The sequence below is a fragment of the Lytechinus variegatus genome, chromosome 10, assembly GCF_018143015.1.
Source record: "Lytechinus variegatus isolate NC3 chromosome 10, Lvar_3.0, whole genome shotgun sequence".
Classification (NCBI taxonomy): domain Eukaryota; kingdom Metazoa; phylum Echinodermata; class Echinoidea; order Temnopleuroida; family Toxopneustidae; genus Lytechinus; species Lytechinus variegatus.
The window spans coordinates 35,996,142-36,020,951 of record NC_054749.1 but is presented as its reverse complement, the minus strand read 5'-3'; the positions used below and the strand labels follow the sequence as shown (position 1 = coordinate 36,020,951).

At 36.1% G+C, this 24,810-nt stretch overlaps 1 protein-coding gene across 5 annotated transcripts in view; it reads right to left on the bottom strand.

The window, feature by feature from the left end:
- Window positions 1-6,709: 6,709 nt before the first annotated feature.
- LOC121422847 (TOM1-like protein 2) overlaps window positions 6,710-24,810 on the bottom strand; it is a 29,389-nt gene continuing 11,288 nt past the window's right edge. Inside the window, exons 4-16 of one of the 5 annotated variants that reach the window (XM_041618064.1) lie at window positions 23,304-23,426; window positions 21,866-22,075; window positions 21,499-21,705; window positions 20,488-20,566; window positions 18,877-19,034; window positions 18,060-18,190; window positions 17,836-18,008; window positions 17,057-17,195; window positions 14,804-14,891; window positions 13,314-13,337; window positions 10,623-10,697; window positions 9,637-9,709; window positions 6,710-7,190 (exon numbers count right to left, since the gene is read on the bottom strand). In XM_041618064.1, coding sequence (XP_041473998.1) covers window positions 7,036-7,190; window positions 9,637-9,709; window positions 10,623-10,697; window positions 13,314-13,337; window positions 14,804-14,891; window positions 17,057-17,195; window positions 17,836-18,008; window positions 18,060-18,190; window positions 18,877-19,034; window positions 20,488-20,566; window positions 21,499-21,705; window positions 21,866-22,075; window positions 23,304-23,426 — 1,635 coding nt within the window. In that variant the 3' untranslated portion in view covers window positions 6,710-7,035. Of the gene's footprint in view, window positions 7,191-8,528; window positions 8,536-9,636; window positions 9,710-10,622; window positions 10,698-13,313; window positions 13,338-14,803; window positions 14,892-17,056; window positions 17,196-17,835; window positions 18,191-18,876; window positions 19,035-20,487; window positions 20,567-21,498; window positions 21,706-21,865; window positions 22,076-23,303; window positions 23,427-24,810 lie in introns of all 5 variants that reach the window. The other 4 variants (XM_041618065.1, XM_041618066.1, XM_041618062.1 and 1 more) reach the window with 4 other exon arrangements.

Sequence of the window (24,810 nt, the reverse complement as noted above, 5' to 3'; positions counted from 1 at the left end):
TGCTATGATCATTGCTCTTATGATTGTTACAATTATTATTATCATGATTATTATGATCATTGTTGTAATCATTCTTATTACTGCTATTGTTATTGATATTGTAATTATTATTATTAATATTATCATAATTATCAAGTATTGATATTATCATTAAAATAATTATTTCCTCTAATTATGATTAAGATCAAAGCAAGATGTATTCCTCTGATATATAGTCAACTGGTCTAAAGTAATTCAATGTTTGAAATTAAACTGGTCAAGACCAGTAATTCTGATGATGCTGATCACGTGGTTTACCTCATTTGCATATTTCCTGTTTTTTAAAGAAAAATCAGGATTTATAATGGAATATCCTTGCAATAGCACTCATTGTTGTTTGAAAACCTTCAAAATAAGTGTGTGAACTAATTCACAATGAAAATGTGTAATTTCATACATCACATTCAAAATAACAGCAGAAAGATTAATTTACTAACTATCTTTTCCATCACATTTCACTGGCCATGGTATATAACAAACCAAATGCATGTAATAAATTGATCCAGTAAGACCAGTACGAGGACCAGTATGAAGACCAGTGAGACCAGTAACAACCACCAGAAACAAGACCAGTATAAAATTCCAGTACTTCAAGACCAGTTTAATTTTTAACTGGACCAGTATGACCAGTTAGACCAGTAAACCGATGTTCCAATTTCCAGAGTTACCAGTTAAAATTATACTGGTCCAGTGGAACTGGTTTTTCCTTCTGGGATTCTACATCTTTTTATTCACTCTTCCTCCCCTGTTTATACCCCCTCATTTTAACCCCCTCTTGTTAAACTTCATTCACCTTGCTCTCTAGTAAACAAATGGAGCGGCATTACGGTTACCTCTGGCACCTGGCTCTGGCAGTCTCACCTAGCTGCATCGCACGATTCAATTGCTGACTTTGAAAACTACTATAAAATAATTATTCACAAAAAAACACCATTCATAAAATGATACAATACTATGTTCAATGACATTTGACCTTGATCATGCAACCTAAGACATATCCACAATTCATAAACTATATCTATAAACTTTGAAAGTTATTACCCCCAACATGGCCAAAGTTCATTGACCTTGGGCCTGTTGCATAAAGCTTTTTACCTGAGAAAACTCTGGTAAAAACTGAAAACTAAGGTTAGTCTGATTTCTGCCATTGACTATAACACAGGACAAATACTCTGGTAAAAACAACCTGAGTTTTTTCAGGGAAAAAGTTTTATGCAACGGGCCCCTAAAATGACCTTTGACCTTGGTCGTGTGACCTGAAACTTGTACAGGATGTTCAGTGATAGTTGATTACTCTTATGTCCAAGTAGATCCATAAACTTTCAAAGTTATGATGGTAATTCAACAAATACCCCCAACTTGGCCAAAGTTCATTGACCCTAAATGACCTTTGACCTTGGTCATGTGACTTGAAACTCAGGCAGAATGTTCAGTAATACTTGATTAATCTTATCTCCAAGTTTCATGAACTAGGTCCATATACTTTCTAAGTTATGCTGTCATTTCAAAAACTCAACCTTCGGTGAAGATTTGGTGTTGACGCTGCTGTCGCCGTCGGAAAAGTGGCACCCATATAGTCTCACTCTGCCTCGCAGGTGAGACAAAAACCACAATTAAATAGTTTGAGATCATTATCCTGAACTGTTTTAGTGGGTGAAATGACAGGTTTTAATAGGATCTACATTATACTGCAGTTTAAATAACATTTGAACCAGTCACAGCTTTTAAAATTTATTCTCTTACAACCACAACTCACAAAAAGCAAAGTACACAGGATCATTTGCATGTAAGTTTTTAATTACATCTGAAACACATTGCCTTGTCCATTCTATATCCATGTTATATCCATACTTGTTCCAAATTTATATTAGTGCAAAAATAGAGATATGCAAGAATATTTGAAAGTCACTGATTAGATCACACAAATCACAAACAGAGAAACCCATCAAAGAACAATTTACAAGAACAAAATGTAAGCATAAATGGCAGCAGACTTAAAGTCAAGTTATAAGATCATTGATTAACTTGGGTACTAACACATACATGTAGCCTGGGTTCCATAACACAAAGTTTAGGAATTTATTATTAAACAAATATGATATTTGACTGCATTGACCATCAATATACAGCGGATCATGACAAATTTCTCATGATAGTCACTAAAATGTATTGTTACCAGTGCAAGGAGATGGGACACTCCATAGGACCCAGGATTAAGACCTTCCTGGGCTCCGTAACACAAAGATTAGCGATCGACCGCTAAATGAACTGACCAATCAATATCAACGTTTAGGTTTAAAATACTGACCAGGGACCAATCAGAGCGTTTTTTCATGTTTGCAATTCATCGCAAACCTTTGTGTTACGGAGCCCTGGTTTCACAAAGAAATTAACCCTGAATAAAAGACATGCTTATGTGCCAATGGCATACAACACAATTGCTTGACTGTAGAGAGTACATCCCCAAAACCATGTTTGTGTCCACTAATCCTTAGAAACATAGAACTTTTCCCAAGATTTCATTCTTCATGTTTGTAACCCAAATGGCTTCCGACATGTAAAGCTTACCGATAACTTAAATTCCACAAACCTCAGCTTAATTTTGTCTCCAAAGACAGTGGTATAACAAAATGGCACTGACATATTCCCTTCAAGACATATTTTAGTTCTACAACTATACATGAACAACATCACTATTTTATTGTCCCTCCCCTACATATTTATCGATCTGGCTTGTAGTTTCTTTTTATAAAACTTTGGTCACAAAAAAAATCTGAAAGATCAAACAGGCATAAGTAGAATTAGGCATGATCATAATTATAATGATTCTGAAGTGATAACACAAATATTACAATGGAGAATAGACCCCTAATAATAGCAACCAATCTTATGGTTTTCAATTTTAAATCAATGATTTTTTAACAAATAATATGTTGCTCCATCATGTCTGATCTCAATAAAATATGACATAAATGAATAATTATAATAAAATGTGGGTACACAAAGTAATTTATTATCAATATACATGTTAGTCTAGATAAACTAGGGTGCATTTTTTGCTATGATTATGCAACAGAGAATAAACCCCAATGGCTGATTTCAAGTTTGTTGACCTTTTAAAGTGGTGTTGGGTTTAACATCAGATTGACACCAAGCTTGAAATGCAGCTGATCCTGGGTAGACTCTACCTTGGTGTTAGCTTTAAATGAGGAGATTTAGATCATTCTTTTTTTTCAACTCATAATTTGGCGTTGATGCTAGGTAAGGAAATCTAAACCAGAATGGGTAAAATATGTTTGTTTTAAATGTTTTACATTGATTTTAGAAAGCTCTTTTCATCACAACCCTTGCTTCAAACAACTCCAAACTTAACAAACAATGACATCAATATACAATCATTCAACCACTCTTCCTCTCATTGATATGCCTCATTCACATGGTTATCAGTCATAAACAACAAGATTATTTTAACCAACTAAAATTAGGAAATTATTATACAAAAATCATTGATTTATTCCAGATTAAAACTTAAAATGTATGATCAGGACTTTGATTATGATGATATCCGACTCATCCTCTCTTCATTTATAATTGAAAATTTATCATCTGCATAAAGAGGGCAAATTAAAGAAAAAGAGGAAACAATAGATTTACAATCATTTAAAAAACATATAGATAATTTAAATAAAACATGGGAATAAATCTACTAAATGTAACAGGAGAACATGCTAATAGTGGATTGCATCATACTCAAACAGCTTGCTATATTTGTAAAACTGGCTGTTCAACATCATACAGAATATAGGATACATACAATTAGAGTGTAATTCCTTAATTCTTGTCATGTATTAATTTGCGCCCCATACTCAGGTTGAGTGCCTATCAGTATTCATGACTACTCTATTCAAAATTTGTTACCACAAATCAATGACATCTTTGTAAAACATATATAACTTTCCTTATAACAAGATATACAGAATATATACTTTTCAATTGCCACTGAAAATTAACTAATGATCTTCCCTTCATCAATTTTGGACAATAAACTCAAAAGTGAGGACAATGTAAAAGTATCAGATTACCAAATTCATATATTTATATTTAGCAGTTCATACATGTCATTTCTAAGCTTAGTCATTACTTTAAAAGCACTAAAGGAAAGACTGATGCTGCTACTTCTCTAAACATAAATGCTAATTGTGGTAATGATCTCATATGAGTCAGAAGAGAATCCAATAAAGTGACCATCCAAGTGTCTGTATGTTCTGTATAATGACTGTATATTACTTTAAAGTTATGCGCTATTTGATTCTAGCAGAACAATTATATTCTCTGAAAAATGAGAAAAAGAAACATGACATTTCAGAAAGATGCATGACCTTTTTCCAAGCAATGATAAGAGTCACTGTCCCACATGCTTATCTGTGTTAGCAATCTTCAGTAAAATGATTTTTCAGCTTAGATCTCAACATTTCACAAAGTGTACCAGATCTAAATCTTTAATATTATGGCGACATTTAATCTTGATGTTAAAGACTTTCTCATGAAATTATTTTTCTTGCAAAGTTCTACAATTAATATTAACTCCAGTCCGGGCTGTAAATATATTTAGTAGTATATACGTTTAGTGTTTGTGTTAGAAGCACAATTTAACTTGATTTCCCTAAACAAAATCCTAATCTAAGTTTTTATAAAATTTGTGTTAACACCAAATTTACTTCAAATCTAATGCTGAAGTAAAAATGGGCCCAAGAGCAACACCAAAATGTCTCCTGCACCAAACTTGAAATTCCCCAATCTACTCTTTACAGAGCAATCAACCCATCTATACAGAGCCTCTAAACAATTCTATAATATGAGCAACATTTGGGTAGAAGATATCAACTGTGAAGTGAATTAATGGTTTTAACCGCAGTATTAGTGTAGGATTACTATAATCATTCATCATTCAAGAGGCCCAGGGGATTATCAGTGAAATACTACACGACATTTTTTTTACAGCAGTATACTTTTTCCCTTGTTAATATGCTGCTCAAATTCACATATTAATCTGTAGGCCAGAGAGGATAAAGAAAAATATAAATAAACAGAAAATATTGGTTGTTTCATTTTCATTTAATGAAATAACATCATCTGTAATTAATTTATTGATTCCTCATCTGAAGTTCAGACTTTATTAAACTGGGATGACTTACAAAATGCAGGTTATATATAATGCATGATCTCTAATATATATATATCAGCTTTGCAGTTAGATTATATCCAAATTAAACCCAGTCTGATTCTAGTGTTATTCACTCGACAAGGGGATGGGTGGCAGGACTGACACTAACTCTTATATTTCTATTGATAAAAACAAATTCTTAAATGAGAAGTATATTCTATCTGTAACATGGAATACAATACAATACAATGAAACAAGAGACATGAAATACACATAGATCGGCATTAAAATTTCTATATAATACAATCAACATAATCATTACATAAATGCAGACACCTACATTTCTTCACGTAGAAATAAAAATTTTGAATTTCATTCCTATAATACAGGTCCTTTAATTACAGTAGCTGAACAATATACATTTATATGATATACTATTGTCCAAGGCAATATATACAATAAACCACATACCACCAATTAAAGCTCACGTCTTTGATGGAGAGAAGATACAGAGATACAGAATTTCAAGTTTGATTTTAATTACATGTAAAACACATTGGCCCGTATTCTGAACTCGAATTTAAAATTGAACCCTGGTTTAAAGTTGTGGTTTAACTATGGAGAGCCAATTGGAGCACAAATCCCTATTAAACAGTACACATTCAATTAATTAACTCATATGACACCCAAACTGTTCATAATTACCTGGGAATGATTACTGAAGTATTTTCCTTCATTATGTAAGCATAAGGAAACAAAATAGTAAACATAAGAAATATACAATACAAACTGAATTTTTGAACTTTTGGCTCCCCATAACTTTAGCACAGAGTTAGACCATGGTCTAAGTTAAACCTGACTTCTGAAAACGGGCCATTGAATTAGGATACAATACTTATCTTAAGTTTGAAATTTTATAGCCTTCCAGACACCTCCATCTCCAAAGAGTGAAGGTGGCTTACTGCTTAAGTAGTTTTTTAAAGTGAAGGGAGGCGTTACACAAAGATTTAAGTGTTAATTAAAATCACACTTAAATTCCCAGCTTTGTGCAGTATATAACACACCATTACTTGGTCAGACCAAGCCACTGACTATACATCAAGATGATGTGTAAAATATTACATGCATTTTGACACTTGAACCTGACTTTTAATCACACTTTAATCTTTGAGAAACATCCCAAGCTGACTAATACCCTTTTCATAAACCCATCCTCCAATTAGCCGCCTAAAATAATGCGGATAATTCAATGAAAATAGCGTTCACAAACTCCAAAAATAATCCGCATTATTTTTACGAGCGCCCGTCCTGAAAAAGGCGGATAATCGTCGTGGCAACTGCACACGCCCCCTCCGATGGGGTTGCGTTGGAAAAGGGTGACCGTGTGATCGCACCATGGCAATTATCCGCATTACTTTCGAAATGCGTTCATAGAGTCAAAATCTGGTCCCGATGCTGCTATAATTGCAGCATCAAAATAATGCGGATAACTCTGGTCCTCCTCCGATTTTACGACCAAATTATGCTGCTATTAGCCTCATACTTGGGTTTATGAAAGGGGTATCAAGTGGGAGGGGTGGGTGGGGGCATGCAGGAGCCCTATTGTTTGGCAACCCTGCACTGTATAAGTAGCCCAAGCTTTTATGTGAGGGAGGGTGAAATGTGGGTCTGTGCCTTGAGGATACACCAACCCCATACACACTCTAGTGCACGTGTGAATGCATTACAATAAAGACAATATAAATACTCTGATTGGTACAATCTTATCGTACACTTTAAATTACCTGAATAAGATTTAGATGATGATAAGAATAAAGTAAAGAATGTGGAACCTATAGTGCAAACATGGTGTTGTCCGTTTCATTCAATTGCATCTGTCTGTTTTGTTGTGTGGATGCCGGAGCTGTCACGTTGCTATGGCTACCAATGTTGGCTGTTGGGAGTGTGGCACCCACTTGAGCCCTGTCCTGCAAAAACTTGTCAAACTCTGTGAAAGAAAAGAAATAAATTAAATGCCATGCAATGCCTCTGCTTTCGTACTGATCCTACAGATAGTAAAGATAATCATACCAATAAGAATTACTTGTGCTAGGGCAAGGTCACTGTACTTAAAGGACATGTCCACCCCAACAAAAAGTTGATTTGAATAAAAAGAGAAAATCCAACTAGCATAACGCTGAAAATTTCATCGAAATCAGATGTAAAATAAGAACGTTATGATATTTTCAAGTTTCGCTTAATTTCACAAAACAATTATATGTACATACTGGTTGGTGTGCAAATGAGGGAACTAATGACATCAATCACTCACTATTTCTTTTGTATTTCATTACATGAAATACGAAATATTCTATTTTTTCTCTGCATTGTCCTGTGGAACAACAAAGTTTTATCTCACTGAACATGTGGAATTACCATTGTTAAAGTTTTATGCTTCAGTCAAGTTGGTACTTATTTTCAAATCTGTAAAAATTGAAATATTGTATAATTCAAACAATAAAAACAAAAGAAACAGTGAGTGAGTGACATCATCAATTCTCTCATTTGCATGTGACTAAATTGTGCATGTAACTATTTTGTGAAAAATAAGCAAAACTTTAAAATGTCATAACTTTCTTATTGTGAATCCGATTTTGATAAAATTTTCAGCAATATGCTTGTCTGATTTTTCTCTATCAATTCAAATCAACATTTTTCTGAGGTGGACTTGACCTTTAAAACCAATGTTGTTTAGATACAGGCAGACAAACAAAGAAAAAGACAGAGAGAGAGAAAGAGAGAGAACCTGAGAGTGATACATACAGACAGAGCCAGATAGTAAGAGAGATAGTGAGCAGGAGAGAGAGAGAGACAAACACAGAGATAGAGAAAGAGAGGGGATGTGAAAGAGGGGGTAGGTTAGTACAAGACAAAACACAGCAAATGAAAAAACTGAAGATTGGACAACAGGCACTGAGAATGGCAGAAACAAGGAGAGGTAAAGGTACATACATTAACAGGAACGTAGGATCAATATGAAGTACAACAGAACAGGACCATTCCTTACAAAGAGTTACAATTGATCCAATCAATCAGAGATATAGAAAATCAGCGACACCATCATCTAGAAATAATTTTGACATAGGACTATATAGGCACGCATGCATCATTATCCCTGTGACAAATTAGTGCTTTTATCTTTGTAAATCGTGATGTGTATTGTGATTGATTTCCATAGCCGAGATTGATTCATTTCGAAATCGATCACAACTCTTAGTAAGACGGGGCCTCATAAGACATGCAACGCACTAAGACGCATGCTAAATCACATCCAGTACCATCTTACCTTCACCCTTTACACCTCCAATGAAAGAGAAAGATACGAAGAAAGAAGGAATGAAAGAATGAAATGGGAAAAAAAATCTTTAAATGAAACACAAATCAAGAGCACAAAGATTGAGAGTCAGCAAAGAACCTAGATAGATTCTCAACTACACACAGTCAAAATGTTTGCCTTCACTAATGCCGGATTAGAGATAAACTACACACCTTGACTTCTCAAATTTTCAAATGACCTTTCTCACCTTTGACCTTATGACCCTAAACTCTAATCACATAATTGCGCTTCCAATATGGATTCATGAACCAAGTTTGAAAATAATAGCTGGATTTAATAGTGCTTTTTGCCTGAGGATACAAAGCGCAGTTGTTCTTATCCCGGCTTTGGCTCAAGCTACCATCATTGGTGCCGAATTCATTCAAGGAATTCATCCTGCCAGATACCCATTCACCTCACCTGGGTCTAGTGCAGCGCAATGTGGATAAATTTCTTGCTGTAGGAAAACATGCGATGGCTAGGATTTGAACCCACGACCCTCTGTTTAAAAGGCGAGAGTCAGAAACATCAGAAACACTAGTTCACAAGGTGTCAATCCCTTAAGCGGTGATATTCACTAATCATAAGAGCAAAATATTTTAAAAGAAAACAAGGGAACTTATCCAGAGAGTGAAGAGAGAACATGAGTGAAGGAGAGAAACAAATCAAGCAACGTTTGAAGAATGACATCTCTGGTTTTTACCCTTTAATACCAAAGTGTTAAGAGGCTTCAATAACAATTTATCAGAGTTCAATAACAAGAGGGTAACACAAACAACTAAACATACTCAAACATGTAGGTGTATACAAGGTAAAACTGGATGAAATATTGACTGTGTGCAATTGAGAATGATGCCTCTGCTAATGAGATCAGGAGGCTGTTTCATAAATAGTTATGACTCTGGTAACTTTACCATGTCAGCTACCATGGTAACATGACTCGGCAGCCAATCACAATCAAGGTTTCCATGGTAATTAAGCAGTTTTCATAGTTACCATTCTTCATAGAATAGGCTTCTGATATATATTAGATCTATATTTAATGAAAATAATTAGAATCTCTCAGCACTCCACCCACCTGTACTACTAATACCAGCATCACCACCATCTGAGTTAGTATTGGCTGCTGCAAAGGTATCCTGTGGCTTACTCTGAGAACAATGAAAATCAAATATTATTCAGGAATTGTAAGTAGCTGCATAGACAAAACACACTGTTATGGGAGGCTGTCACACCTTCAATGACAACGCTTATGATAGTCCTTATTTGCAATTGTGCATGTGCAATGTTGATTTTACTTTTTTGCGTGGGATTTTTGAAACTTACTTAAGATATTTGTTTCACTATACTATCTAATATTTTATTATATAACATATGATTATAATATTATAATATTATAGATTTTCAATGAAACATTGTGTGTCACTTATGAATGCAGAAAAAATAACTCAAGCAAAATATATCAATATTACGCAAAAAGTGAGATCTTGATAATCCAATTGCAATGTTTTTCTTTTCACTTAACATCATTTGAGCAAAATCATTTCGCTGGATGTCCAACACTAACTAACAAAGTTCATTATAATGGTGATGATGATACAATGGCAAAGAATGAAAATGGTAATATACTTTTTTGGTGGAGATGATGATGATGATGGTGATGATGATGATGATTGATGATGATGACTGATGATGATGATGATGGTAATGATGATGATGATCATGATGGCAATGATGATGATGATGATGATGATGATGATGGTGATGATGATGATGGTGATGATGATGATGATGATTATGATGATGATTATGGTGATGATGATGATAATGATGATGATGATGATTATGGTGATGATGATGATGATGATGATAAAAATGATGAAACTGATATCATGAAAATGATTGAAAGTGATGATGTAATGATAATGGTGTAAAGATGAGAATGGTGATGATGATGATGGTGATGATGACAATGATAACGATTATGAATGATAATGAGGGATGATGATTTGGTAATGATGATAACGATGATGATAATGATGATGAGAAAATATATGTTCTTACCAAATCACTAGCTGTAAGCCATTGTTCCATCTCATCCACTCCTCCTCCTCCTCCTCTTGATGCTGGGGCTGGTTGCTAATAAAACATATCAATATAACAGTGTGCTTAATCAATGGCTAGGGAAATGAAAAGGAAGAGAGGGGGATCACTGAAGAAAGCCAAAGAAATTCCTATTTTCCCTCTTCCAAAGACTGTCAATTTCATTTTTTTTCTCTCATTCAAGTGCCCGCTTATAGCCGGCGGAGCACAGTGGCATTCAATGTGTTCAATGGACAGCCAAAGCTCTGCACAGCAATTAGGAGACTGCTGATTGGTTCATCGCGCAGAAGCGTTATGACCAATTTCATGCATATTCATGCAACGCTCCGAAACACAGAATTTGCACCATTCCAGAGCATTGTATTTTTAGCAATTGTTGATCTGAGAGGAGTTCGGGAGACCCCTATTTTAAGACCAAAGTTTAGTTCCATAGCCCCTATTTTTGTTTTTAATGCGGCACATAGGTATCATGTTATAATTTCAGTATCCCCCCCACATCTCACATGGTGGAGAACAATCAATCAATAAATGGCCTGACAGAATGAAACATCACATGGAATGAAGCGGTCCTTGAAACCAAGGGTTGATGTTGTGGCAAACGCTTGCGGATCAATGTCCACATGTGGATGGAACAAACAAAAGGTCTAAAGAAAGGTTAGAATCACAATCAAGAAACACAAATTAAAACACTAACAAAAAACACACTTTTGGGGAAGCGTTCAATTATGTTCTATATTTAAGACCAACAACAATGTATGACAGACTACTGCTTTCATTATTTCACCCTCAAATAATCCAGATAAGAAAACTGCAGAGCGGGCAATAAAAATTATGTTCCTAATTTTCAAAATTTAGTGTGCACTATTTTCTTTAACCATACAGGGAGGGTTATCATTGTACAGTAAACAGGCATTGTTAACTACATATATGACCTCAAAGAAAAATAAATGGAAACACTGCCTTCATATGAAATAGTATGCGTTCACATTTTTTCACAAAAAAAACATAGATTTCTATTAATATACAAATTAAACAGCATTCTCACACTAATCAAGCAGAATCAAAACACAAACCTCAAAGAAAATATTGTCAATCCACGCCCTAAATTCAGCAGAGTTTTATACTAACATTATTCTATGTAAATCCAGGAAACATTTATTCAATCTAGTCTGAACATGCAGATTTCTATTAAAATGTAATACATATACTGTCCTCAGTCTTGTGGGTCAGTTAAAACTCCATGCTGCCCAAAAAACATAATCTTAGATATTGCATTCAAAATTTTATCTCTTTTGAATTGTTAAATCCGTATCCTTTTGGGCATTCACCAGTGAGAGAGTTTACATCCCATACTGAAATATTACATGTAAATTAATCAACATTATCATATTTGTGCACAAGCAGATAATCATATGAATGTTTTATGTGAGTCAATGAATTTAGACTCTGGCAAAGAATAATACATACAATGATGCAATGGACATTCATTGGTTTGCAAGAAAGAACAAAAAATATAACCTTTATTATTCCCCAAATAAGTAAATTTGATTGTTAAAACTGAGGTTGATATTTACAAAACCGCAAAAATTTAGATGCGGTATGGGCCATTTGCCAGTTCGTAAGACCACCATAAAATGAACAATAAATTACAGTTTTTCCCCTGCATTCACTAGGTTGGAAAGAGTAAACTACATGTATAATCAAATTATATGTATAATTTGCTATGTATTATAGAACAGAATATGATAAGTCAGAGCCATGTCTTCTAGTCTTTTCATACAGCAGATAATACAACGGAGGATATGAGAAGAGTACTACAGTAAAAGACACCGAGTGGGATTTCTGACATGTGTCACAGCAAAGACAACTGTTACAGTGCTATTAACTTTACATGATTACGGGTGAAAATAGGTCATGGGTTAGATCAAACAAGCATACAGAAATGGGTTCAATGTCAACAGCACAAAACAATGTTGACATATAAATAATAGAATTATCAGACAAACATTACAAACTCAAAACATTGAATTTCATCTACTCTCTTATCCCCCTTTTAAATATAATATGCACTTAAAGAGCATGTTCTATATAGTGATTGTAAAGTGCTTTTTGTATATTTAACTGGACAAATTAATGCCAAAATGTATTATTTCAGACAAAAAAATCCTACTTGTGGTTTTAACAGATCTCTTTTACTAGTATTCCATTACAATATGAATTCTTTTGTGCCTAACAATTTAAAATCACATGTTGCAAAGAAAACTTGCAGTGTTTCATAGACTTTCCAGTTAAGTTGAAAGAGTGTGATACAGAAATGCGCTTTAGGGTGTATGCTTTAGGGTGTATGTTCCTTTCTTCTAACCTTTTAACAAAAACTTTCACAATTTCATTTTGATTCAGTTTCTGTGTTAATTGGTTATATGTGTACAGGTATAGATAATTCTATAAAGATTGCATTCATACCAACCCTTGATAATGTTACAAGAAACTAGACGGATCCAATCAAAATGTATTTGGTTGGATATATTCCATCTATGAGACATTTGATTACTGACCTTTTATCCACACAAATGCCTATTTTTGAAATAAAAGAAAGCTTTGATTTCCAATGCTCCTTAAACATACATTTTTAATTCTTCCTAATATTCTTACCTCTCCTTTGACTACAGCATCATACTGAATGCATGAATAAGATAAGATAATTATAATATGTCCATTTATATAGCGCAGTTACTATGTGCATATACTCAACTGCGCTTTGATACATGGTATCATATTATTACCCCTGGGGGCCGTTTCGTAAAGCTGTTCATAAATTAAGAGGGATTTTAAGAACAACTGGTGAACCTTTCATACGCGCTTAACCATCACTAATGAATATACCATTTACCACAAGAAAGGATCACCAGTCGTTCTTAAAGTCGCTCTTATCTTACGTAACAGCTTTATGAAACACCCACCGGGTGTAGCTGAGCCGCCATATTAATAGGAGCTAAATTTTTCAAGGAGTAAATCCTACTGGGTACCCTTTCACCTCACCCGGAAAGTAATTCACTGGGCCACAATGCTCTGATGACATATTTACAGGTAAAAATCTTACCTTAACTGACAAGAAATTCTTGATTTGAGGTGATAATAGAAATGAACTGTTATTGTGGTTTATGAGCAAGCTATTAAAATCTAAGTAAAGGATGCAAAAGAAGGGATTGAAGATAAATTTCAGTTTTGGTAACGATCTCAAAATGAATTTTTACAGAATCTTATATAATGACCACCCAAGTGTCTGTTTATATGAATAAAAAATATGTGCCAAAGGATTCTTGAAGAAATTGTGCAATTGCTGAGAAATAAGCAAAACAAGTGCAGATTCGGTCACTTCCTTCGGGTCTTTATTCCAGCAATAATAATACACTGTCCCACGTGTTCCTATCTGTGTTGGTGATTTTCAGTGTGAACATTTTTCAGTGCAGATTTCAAGATTTCACAAACTTCAGTTTATGTAACTGTACCAGATCTAGATCCTCGATGATATACTGACAATTAAGCCTGGATTTACAGACTTTCTCATAAAATCAGTGTTTACTGCAACTACTGGCATTCCTCTTTAAACTCATACTCACTGCTGGAAAAGGGAATAGTAGTCAAATATTGCCTGCCTAGAGGTTGAATATAACATTTCATTTCCCCCGATGGAGTTTTATTTTTCCAAAGGGAAATTAAATTTTGCCCAAATTGCACAGTGCTGAGGAAAAATATTGTCCAGAAGGGGATGAAATGTTATTTATAAAACAGATAGATCAGAACTGAAAGAATCGCCATTAGAGTCTGAATTGGTTTAATGATCCCTCTCTAATCTACATCATTATAGAAAAATACAACTAACCTGCACATCATCCAATATACACTAGTGCATAAATCAAACAAACATCCTGAATATTCAACTTTAAAGCAGTGAATCGCCTCAGGAAATATAACAGGTTTATATCCACTGAGGTGACATCAAGACCAAGAATATACTGAATGCGACTCTCGCAGCTCTGGTCAGTGATGATTTTTTTTCAATCACTAATTCGGATCTATATAACCTATGTAATATAAGCTAATATTAACTGCTAAAAGAGGGATTAGAAAGTAATACTCACTGCTGGAGGTAGGGATCTGTTTTGCACATATCCTGCCAATGCTCCACCTCCTTGGTCTAGGTTTGTATTGTCTTGATACGTGCTGCCCCTGTAATCAAACACACGGGACATGTAACATCATAGACGCTGGAATGCTATATGTAGCTCTACACACAGGATACATGACTTTAAAAAAAGCCCTGAAAGTAAAAATAGAGCCATAAGTTGGTGACCACACATGACATACCTCCAGTTTAAACACCTTTATGGAGTCTTTTGGAGGAATCCAATCAAGTACTAAGAAACTCCAGTCATCTCAACTGCTAAAATTATGATCATTTCTCATGAATAGCCTAGTAAAGAAGTTTAGATTATGGAAACATTGATATGATTCATGGAATTTGAGAAAGGCTTTTCAAATATAAGTTTAATTGCACAAATGAGACCAGGGTCCCATAACACAAAGGTTAGCAATTGATTGTATGCTTGATTTTTACGATTGATTGTACATTGTAGTCAATGGAATCAGTCATAGAAAAATGTGTCTACGATCATTGCTCAGCTATGTGTTATGGGCCCCAGGTTTCATTTGTTTGTTGCCTAGCCATATGGTTGGTTAATGTGATTCACAATCTGTGGTCTTACAATATCATCAAGGTTAATTTGTACATGTTACATTAAACTAAAGCGTAAAAAGGAGAAGATGAACTATGCTGGAAATAACAAATTCCAACCTGGCTTTCATGGATATAAAGAAATGTGTATTTACAGTCTTTATTTTCAATAAAGGAGAAAGGGAGAGAGAGAGGAGGGGAGAAACATCCTGTTAAAGGTCAAGTCCACCCCATGAAAATGCTGACTTCAATAAATACAAAAAAATCAAACTAGCATAGTGCTGAAAATATCAAACTCGGATGTAAAATAAGAAAGTTATGACATTTTAACCCTATCTAGGCCGGGGTATTTTGGGAGTTCATAAGGCCGGGGGGGGGGGGGGGGGCCTCCCAGGCCCCCCCTTAAGATCTCGGCCGTCGACCGCGCGATCGTGCCGAAAATTGGCACGCGGGTTGCCTGGGACATAATCTACAAGATTGTATAGTAATTTATTTCATGCGAATCGCTATTAAGTGATTATGCTAATTTATGCGTAATTAGTATGCGAAATCATACTTTTTCCTCTAACTCCCTAAATAAAGCTCCAAATGTACTAATTTTTGGTATACAAGCTCTTTGTGGTGTTCTTAGCAAGTGTACATGACAAAAATTGCGATATCAAATTGTTTTTTGCAATTTCTTATGTATTTCTTTGTTTTTTGACCTTTTGTTTTTCATTGTTTTTTCAATGAAATTTGTTGGGGACTCTTCTGTGATCATAAAAAGTATAAAATAAATATATTTAGACCAGCAAAACTAAAAATAATCATACATTTATGAATTTTGGTTGAAAACACAATTTGCATTGACTTTGTACACGAAATCACGTTTTTGAGCAATTTTCGGTCTGACATGCACTTACATAATGATGCGTAATTTCGGAACCACGTACCCGGGTGACGCAAAATTGGTCTCAAAAGTTGCGCAAGACTTGAAAGTAAAAAGTCACCGAGCGGCGCGGTCAAAAAATTTCGCACGGCGAAATTATCGCGCGATTCGTTGAGGGGGGGCCTCCGAGGCCCCCCCCCGCCTAGATAGGGTTAAAGTTTCGCTTATTTTTCACAAAACAGTGATATGCACAACTAGGTGACTCAGAAGATGATGTCCATCACTCACTATTTCTTTTGTTTTTTATTGTTTGAATTATAGAATATTTCATTTTTTATAGATTTGATAATAAGGACCAACTTGACTGAACCATATAGTATTAAACAATGCTAATTCCACATGTTTAGGGAGGAATTAATCGTTGTTTCACTTGACAATGAGGAGAAAATTAGAATATTTCATATTTCATACAATAAAATACAAAAGAAATAGTGAGTGGATGACGTCATAGTCTCCTCATTTGCACTCCAGCCAGGATGTGCATATAACTGTTTTGTGAAATTAAACAAAAACTTTGAAATGTCATAACTTTCTTACATTACATCCGATTTTGATGAAATTTTCAGTGTTATGCTTGATGGATTTTTCTCATTTTATTCAAGTCAACTTTTCATTAGGGTGGACTTGTCCTTTAAGCAGGGCCCGCTAGGAGAACAGTTTTTGGAACTGAAGTGACTACCCTGGGTAAAATATGAGACAGAAGAGGAGGGGAGGGGGAAGGGGGTAACTTACGATCTGATGCTGTCCTGGTATGTTGTTCCTCTGCTTTGTGCAAACATATCAAAATCATCTTCAGGTGGTGGTGGATTCACTGAGGTTGGTACATTACTGATCTGACCAAGTGTATTACTTACACTTCCTTCAGTCATTGCTAGTAGAACAATGGGACAAATAAGAAGCCTTACCAGTTAAAAGTGAGCATTTTGTCCCTCTATGACAATATGCAATATCCTATGTTGAAATGAATTACCCAATTACCCTACTTCATTTACATCTCAAATTATTGGCACATTGTTTCTTCGATACTTCTGAGATGAAGATTTGTTTGGACCATATCATTTTCAACAGAGGTGTTCTTAGAAATGCACTTTTTGGCATAAACACCTGCCCATTATATTCCATTTGTGGCATCCACTACAAAAATAAACTCTATGATTAGCAAGACTTTAATGTAATTAACATTCAACTAAGATAACATTAAGTAGCTTAACAAATCGATATTCCCATATTTATTGCAATAATATATAGTTTGCATACCAACAAAGTTTTCCCATTTAAGATCCAAGATCAATGTGGTTGTACCGTCTCATATGCACTAGGAAAAATCAGAGGAAATATTTCAATCTCCAAAATTTGCAACAAACCAACCGACCACCCTTCCAACAGTAGGCCTACACTAGTTCTTATATTCCCCTTCAAACTTTGCTTTGCTGGAGGGTATAAGTATCATGTGACCAGCTATTGACCAATCATGTTTTAGTATCTGTAGTAGCATTCTAATATACACTTACAGAGACCAGCTAGTTGATTAGTGAGAGCACCAGATGCTGGCGAGACTTCAGGGTATGGTAGGCCATCGTATGAAGGTAATCCACCTGTTGATGCGGGTGGGGGGTAACCAACGCCCCCACCCATTGGTGGTGCTCCCATTGGTGGTGCCCCCGTTGATGCTGGTGGAGGGTATCCCAAGCCCCCACCCATTGGTGGTGCCCCCGTTGATGCTGGTGGAGGGTACCCCACGCCCCCACCCATTGGTGGTGCCCCCGTTGATGCGGGTGGAGGGTAGGATGGAACAGGTGCTGGTTCATCCATTCCAAGATCAATTAACGTCCCTACGCTATTCTCTCCTTGCACAGGAGGTTGTGACTGAAATGAAAATGCAATACAGGGAATCATTTCATAAGGTTCTTTGTAAGTCACGCTCGACATTACAATCAACCAAGAATTGATATACCAAAGATTTTCCCTGCGTTCACTTCTATTTCCTATCACCCCTAATCAAATTTCTGAAAATCTACTTTTCCACTCAAGTGCTCTTCTATTGGATTGGATTCATCTTTACCTAGTATCAAAATGAATAAGAATCTGAGTTTGAACCCAAGAACTGTAAAAGCATGGGTCACTTATGACTAGACTTATTGCAAAATCAAGATTATATCCTAACCTCTAAAATAATCAAATCAAGACTTCTGTGACCTTTGACCTCATGAATCCCAAATCTAATATAAAGCATTGTTCACATATATTCATACATGAGCCAAGTTAATTATTTGATCCCTCAAATATTCATTTGGTTTATAAAATTAGAGCATGACATTTTCATTGTATATTATGACCTCTGTGACCCTAGCTCGACGTTGATACCCTAAAGAGTCTGTGCATATTTGACCATGTTTGAAATGATCCCTAGCGGTTATTTAGTTATTGTGAGAAAAATCATGGGATGGACAAATCAAAATAAAAGTTCCACCAGCAACCACCTAAAATAAACAAAGGCATTAAAACAAATATTTTTTTAAAAATGATCACAACCGTGAAGCTCACAAACTCACAGCAAGAGATGGAAGAGGAACAACAGGAGGCATTGAAGAAACAGTAGACGGGGGTTGAGATGGTTGGTTGGTCTGTGCTTGGGATTGACGGTACCGTTCATAACGGTCATAACGTACAAACATGTTGTTCAGGTCATCATTCACTCTAAGTAACTCTCCTAAAATTAAATAGAAAACAGAAAAAACAAGCCATTACCAAATACGAGCTCATGTACACTCTTGGCCATTGAACATACAAAACATCATACAAGACTAGCTAGTGTTTTTCACTGGTTTGAAAAGGTAAGATTCCTAGCTCCTATCAAAGTTAGATAAAACTTGTCTTGGTTTAGAGAATGTAAACACTTGAACAAGTGGAATGCCTCTGGCCGTCTCACCTGCATCACGCGGTTCAATATAGCAGCAGTGCTGACTATGAATACTACTCTAACTCGCACAAGATGTTCAGTGATACATGGTTACTCTTATGTCCAAGTTTAATGAACTAGACCACTTTTTATGAACTAGACCAATAAACTTAGAGATATGATGGTTATTCAACAAAAAAACCCAACATGGCCAAAGTTCATTGACCTTACATGACCTTTGACCTTGATCATGTGACCTGAAACTCACACAGGATGTTCAGTGATACTTGATTACTCTTATGTACAAGTTTCATGAATCAGATCCATAAACATTCAAAGTTATGATGGTAATTCAACAGATACACCCAATTCAGCCAAAGTTCATTGACCTTTGACCTTGGTCATGTGACCTGAAATGAGCACAGGATGTTCAGTGATACTTGATTACTCTAATGTCCAAGTTCAATGAACTAGACGAATAAACTTTCAAAGTTATGATGGTAATTCAACAGATACCCCGATTCGGCCAAAGTTCATTGACCCTAAATGACCTTTGACCTTAATCATGAGACCTGAAACTTGCACAAAATGTTCAGTGATGCTTGATTACTATTATGTCCAAGTTTCATTAATCAGATCCATAAACTTTCAAAGTTATGATGGGAATTCAACAGATATCCCCAATTCGGCCAAAGTTCATTGACCCTAAATGACCTTTGACCTTGGTCATGTGACGTGAAACTCATGCAGAATGTTCAGTGATACTTGATTAACCTTATGTCCAAGTTTCATGAACTAGGTCCATATATTTTCTAAGTTATGATGACATTTCAAAAACTTAACCTCAGGTTAAGATTTCGATGTTGATTCCTCCAACATGGTCTAAGTTCATTGACCCTAAATGACCTTTGACCTTGGTCATGTGACATGAAACTCTAATAGGATTTTCAGTAATACTTGATTAACCTTATGGCCAAGTTTTATGAACTAGGTCCATATACTTTCTAAGTTATGACATCATTTCAAAAACTTAACCTCAGGTTAAGATTTGATGTTGACGCCGCCGCCATCGGAAAAGCGGCGCCTATAGTCTCACTTTGCTTCGCAGGTGAGACAAAAACTGCAGATTCATTTTTTAGAACAAGACATTGACTTTCAATGAGTGAGATCATTCAAGCATGCAGTCCTGGAGAATAATCATAATTTTTCTGCTTCTATCAAAAGCAAGTTATTGTCAGGGTGAACTTGCCCTTTAATGACCTACCTGTGACTTCTTCATGAGTGACCTCGGATAAGAGTTCAACGACCCTCTTTTGCATTGTACGACAAGTCTGGTTCAGTTCCTATACAAAAGATGAATGAATCTAAAGAGTTAGACTGAAAACCTGACAGGAAAATAAGTTATATATAAATATAAACAATTCAAGATATGCTTTAAAGCAAGTTAAAGAATGTAGCTAATCTCAGGCACAGACAAGGGGGTACATAAAATCAATGAAATATAATTGATTAAAACAACAAATTCATTTTTTTTTTCATTAATGGTGAAGTTGGAATTGCTTTACAACAATGTTTTGCAAAAGATTTGGCATCAAAACACCCAATTGAGGGATGCAATAACAAACAAAAATGAAGAAATCCATGAATCTGATTTGCACAATGTAATATAACAAAATTAATGACAATTTTGCTGGCAAAATGACACAACAAAGTGGCATCATTCACAGGTGTCTTAATTTCTAAGTAAACTCTTGTGTCAATCAGACATTTCCCATCTGGGGAGCGTTTCATCCACTTCTCTGTCCAACAAGTGGTCAGATCTGACAGCTTTCCTTGATTTTAATTGGCTGAGTATTCTTGTTACTATGGTAACTGTAGGATAAAAACAGGACTCGTTGGACGTTTTATCTGACAAGTCATGAAACACTCCCCTGTAATTAGGAAGGGGGGTGCAGATGAAAATAACCCTTTCCCACCAGGGTAAGATACTAGCCAGTGCTTCATTATTGAGATGTATGGATGGCGATGAGAAGTAAACAAACTGCTTTTACACCAAGTGAGATTACCCCCCCCCCCCTGTAATCTTGTTCATACAGACCTGGTGGATGCTTCATAAAGATGTTCGTAAAGTTACAAAACAACTTTACGCACGACTGGAACATGTTCTTAGATCATAACTCAATTACATAGGGATATCACAAAGCACAAGAAGAAAGGATCACCGGTCGTGTATAAAGTCATTTGTATCTTATGAACAGCTTTATGAGACACCCACCTGGAGTAATTGTAGATCATCTGGATTCTCTTGTCCTGGTTGCATTTCAGTCAACATCTCAGACATGACCCTGACATTACCAAGGACCAGGTCTAATTCTCTCCTTAGCTTAGTCATGTGGTCTGGTGTAAAGGTTGCAGGTCCCTGCTGCTGCTGCTGCACAGGGGGTGCTTGGACAGGTACAGGTCCAGGAACAGGCTGTGTTGGCTGAAATTCAAATTGATGTAAAGTGTAAAAGATCTAAACTGATGTTCGGGTAGGAAGCATTCATGACCACCCCCCCTAAAAAAATATTAAATGCAAATCAAGATTGAACAGAATGTCTTTGAAAACCTTGTTTCTATTAAAGGTCAAGAATAGATTGTACCTGTCTAGTAGGAGCTGGTCTGTTCATAGCAGGGTCTATCTCTGGTGTTACTCTCTGTGGTGTCCTGATAGGGGAGAGTGCATCAAGGTCTGTTGCTGGGAATTCAATTGACTTGCTCTTCAGTTCTTCATACACCTTGACAACACCATGCAAGGTTGGGTCATTCTTGAAGGCATCGGCCCATGACTGAATTAAACTTAGGATCTTCTCCTGAAATATAAATCACAAACAAGTATATCAAAGGGGTGTGTCTCAAGAGTTATTCCACAGGCACATAAAGTGAAACTGACTCAAGGGGGGTGTTTCACAAAGATGTCATGTATGACATAGAGTTGAACTTAAATGCCTAGTTGAGTGCAATATAGAAGGCAAGACAGCATTGGTCAGATCATGCCAAGAGGACATGCATTTCTGCATATTAATCAATATGATGCGTGTTACACATCACATGTTGGCATTTAGTGTGACTCCCAGTCATACCTAAATCTTTGTGAAACACCCCCTAGACCATCGTTCAGTTGGAACTTGATTTTCTTGGTGCTACTGTAGCGTAAAGTCAGACTAAAAGTCATGCTAACAATAAAGTGCTAATACACATTATTTGAAAACATTAAAAGTAATTAAATTAATTAATATGCAGAATTAATCATGTGTCATTTGGTAATTACCATACACAGCTGAGCATTTCTAAGAGCAATTTCTACACTATATAATCCTCAGAAAGATAAGGTTCAGAACAAAATGGTTACAAACAAATACTTAAAGGTTACATTATTGAATGAAAATTATTAGAAAAATATTGATAGAGCCAAATGAAAACACTGTAGAATGGACCATGAAGCCATTATTGCCACTAAGTAACAAAATGAGTTTGCTCTTCGAAAAGATTAGCTGAATTCCAACCTAAAATTATTGAATATACATTAGATATATTACAGTGTATGTAACATCTGACCCTGTATTAACTCTAAACCTAACCTCTTTATGGAAATCAAAACTATTACACACCACTCTCATCTGTTTCTTCTATGAAATAAAACCTTCCCCCAAGTCCGCACACACTCCACAAGTACCGCCGCACCCCGAGCAAACACTCACTCCTGAAGACGGACAGTCAACCTGCCCAAAACGTCGAGTCTCTCTACTGCTTCTACTCATTATCTCTTCTCGCCGAATCAAGCCAGCATCTCCTCATCAGCTCTACTACTCAAGTCGTTCTCAACTCATCAATCTCTTCTGGTTTACAGTCCTTTTCAGGAATACTTTCAAGAAAGAATACTCTACTCTCAAATCTCCACTTTCTCGCCTATCCATCTCTTCTTCTTCTATCCACTGTTTCTCTAACACTCCACATGGTGTACCGTAAACCACATCAGCGATTGTACATGCCACCATGCAAACCTTCAAACAACAACCAAATAAAACCTAGGACCCTTACTTGTACAATGGTTGGTGGATTCAAGTTGGGCTGAATAACTTTCACCAATTCCTTGCAAAATTCTTGCTTGCAGATCAGGACATGAAATCGATGCTGACAATTCTTCACACAGGTCTCAAGAATCTATGTAAAAAAAATAACAAGCTGTTAATATTTATACTTGATACATCTTTTGATAAAGCTCTTGTTCAGTGAAAGCTGTACACTATATCAAGATTACCTACAAGACAGGCAAAACATTATTTGTTTTATTTTCGGGGGCTACTTTTCACCATCTGCTACCACTACCACGACGAGTTACAACCCATTTGACTACCCTTGCAAAGGACGTATCCCTGCCCCCCCCCCCCTCCGGCAAGTTACAACTGATCGCTGACGAGCCAGTGACCCCTCCTTTAAAGTTGAAGACCTTTTTTTTTTCTTGTCAATTTTTTTCCTGGTACGAAATCCTTTATTTGTGGTTGAAGACCTTTTTTTTTTTGGTTGTCAAATTTTTTGGCGGACGATTTTGCCCCCTCCCCCCTGTGGAAAATCCTAGGTACGCTACTACGTACTACCTGGATACATTGGATAAGCTTTAACATTACAATGAATGGGGATTTTCCATGACAGCTGGCTCCTTTTTTTTAGTTTCCAGGGCTCTTTTGGGCATTTCAAGGCCAAAATCACCCCGAGCACCCATGTAATTATTTCCTTGCTACAGGATACAAGAAGGGTCTTTATGTACAGGTTTCTGTAATACCGTACAGTATTTAATAGTACTGTATTCAATTAAATCTGAAATTGAATACAGTGAACCTACATATAAAGACCATCTATTAAGGCGCTGTCACACCTTGGCGTTTTAGACAGCGTATGCCCGACGTATGAGGAATTTGGCGAATACGCTGGCGTACGTCGAATACGTTACGGGTAAGTTTTGCATACGTTAAGAGTACGCTAAAACACGCTGGTATACGTCGTCATACGGCAAGGTCGTCGAAAAATGTTGTGCAAGCACAAATTTTTTCGACGTATGCCAGCGTATGGCTCATACGTCCCGCATACGCGGGTCATAAGTTGTAGGCAAGTTACGCGATCGTTGATACACGTTGACACACGTTACTCGTAAGTTACTCATAAGTCGATGTACGTCGAGATAATGTCCAGCGTACCCTAAAACTTACTTCTAACCTATGAGTAACGTGCTTTGAACGTATGTGTAACTTAACTCCAACGTATGGATACGTATGAAGACGTGCTCGGACGACCACAAAACTTACTGAACGTGTTTATAACTTACAGCTACCGTATAATGGCATATTGACAACGTTTATAGGAATTGGTATATAAAGGTGGGGTTCACAGGAGTTTTCTTCGGCATGGCGGTGGTGTTGATACGGTGATGTATCGTGCGGTTATGATTTAAATAGTCGAGCGGCAGCCTTTTTATAGGCTACGACACGTGTTCGTCAGCGATACGCTGCCGCGCGCTATGCGTAAAGTTAGGCTATCGTAGGGCATAAGT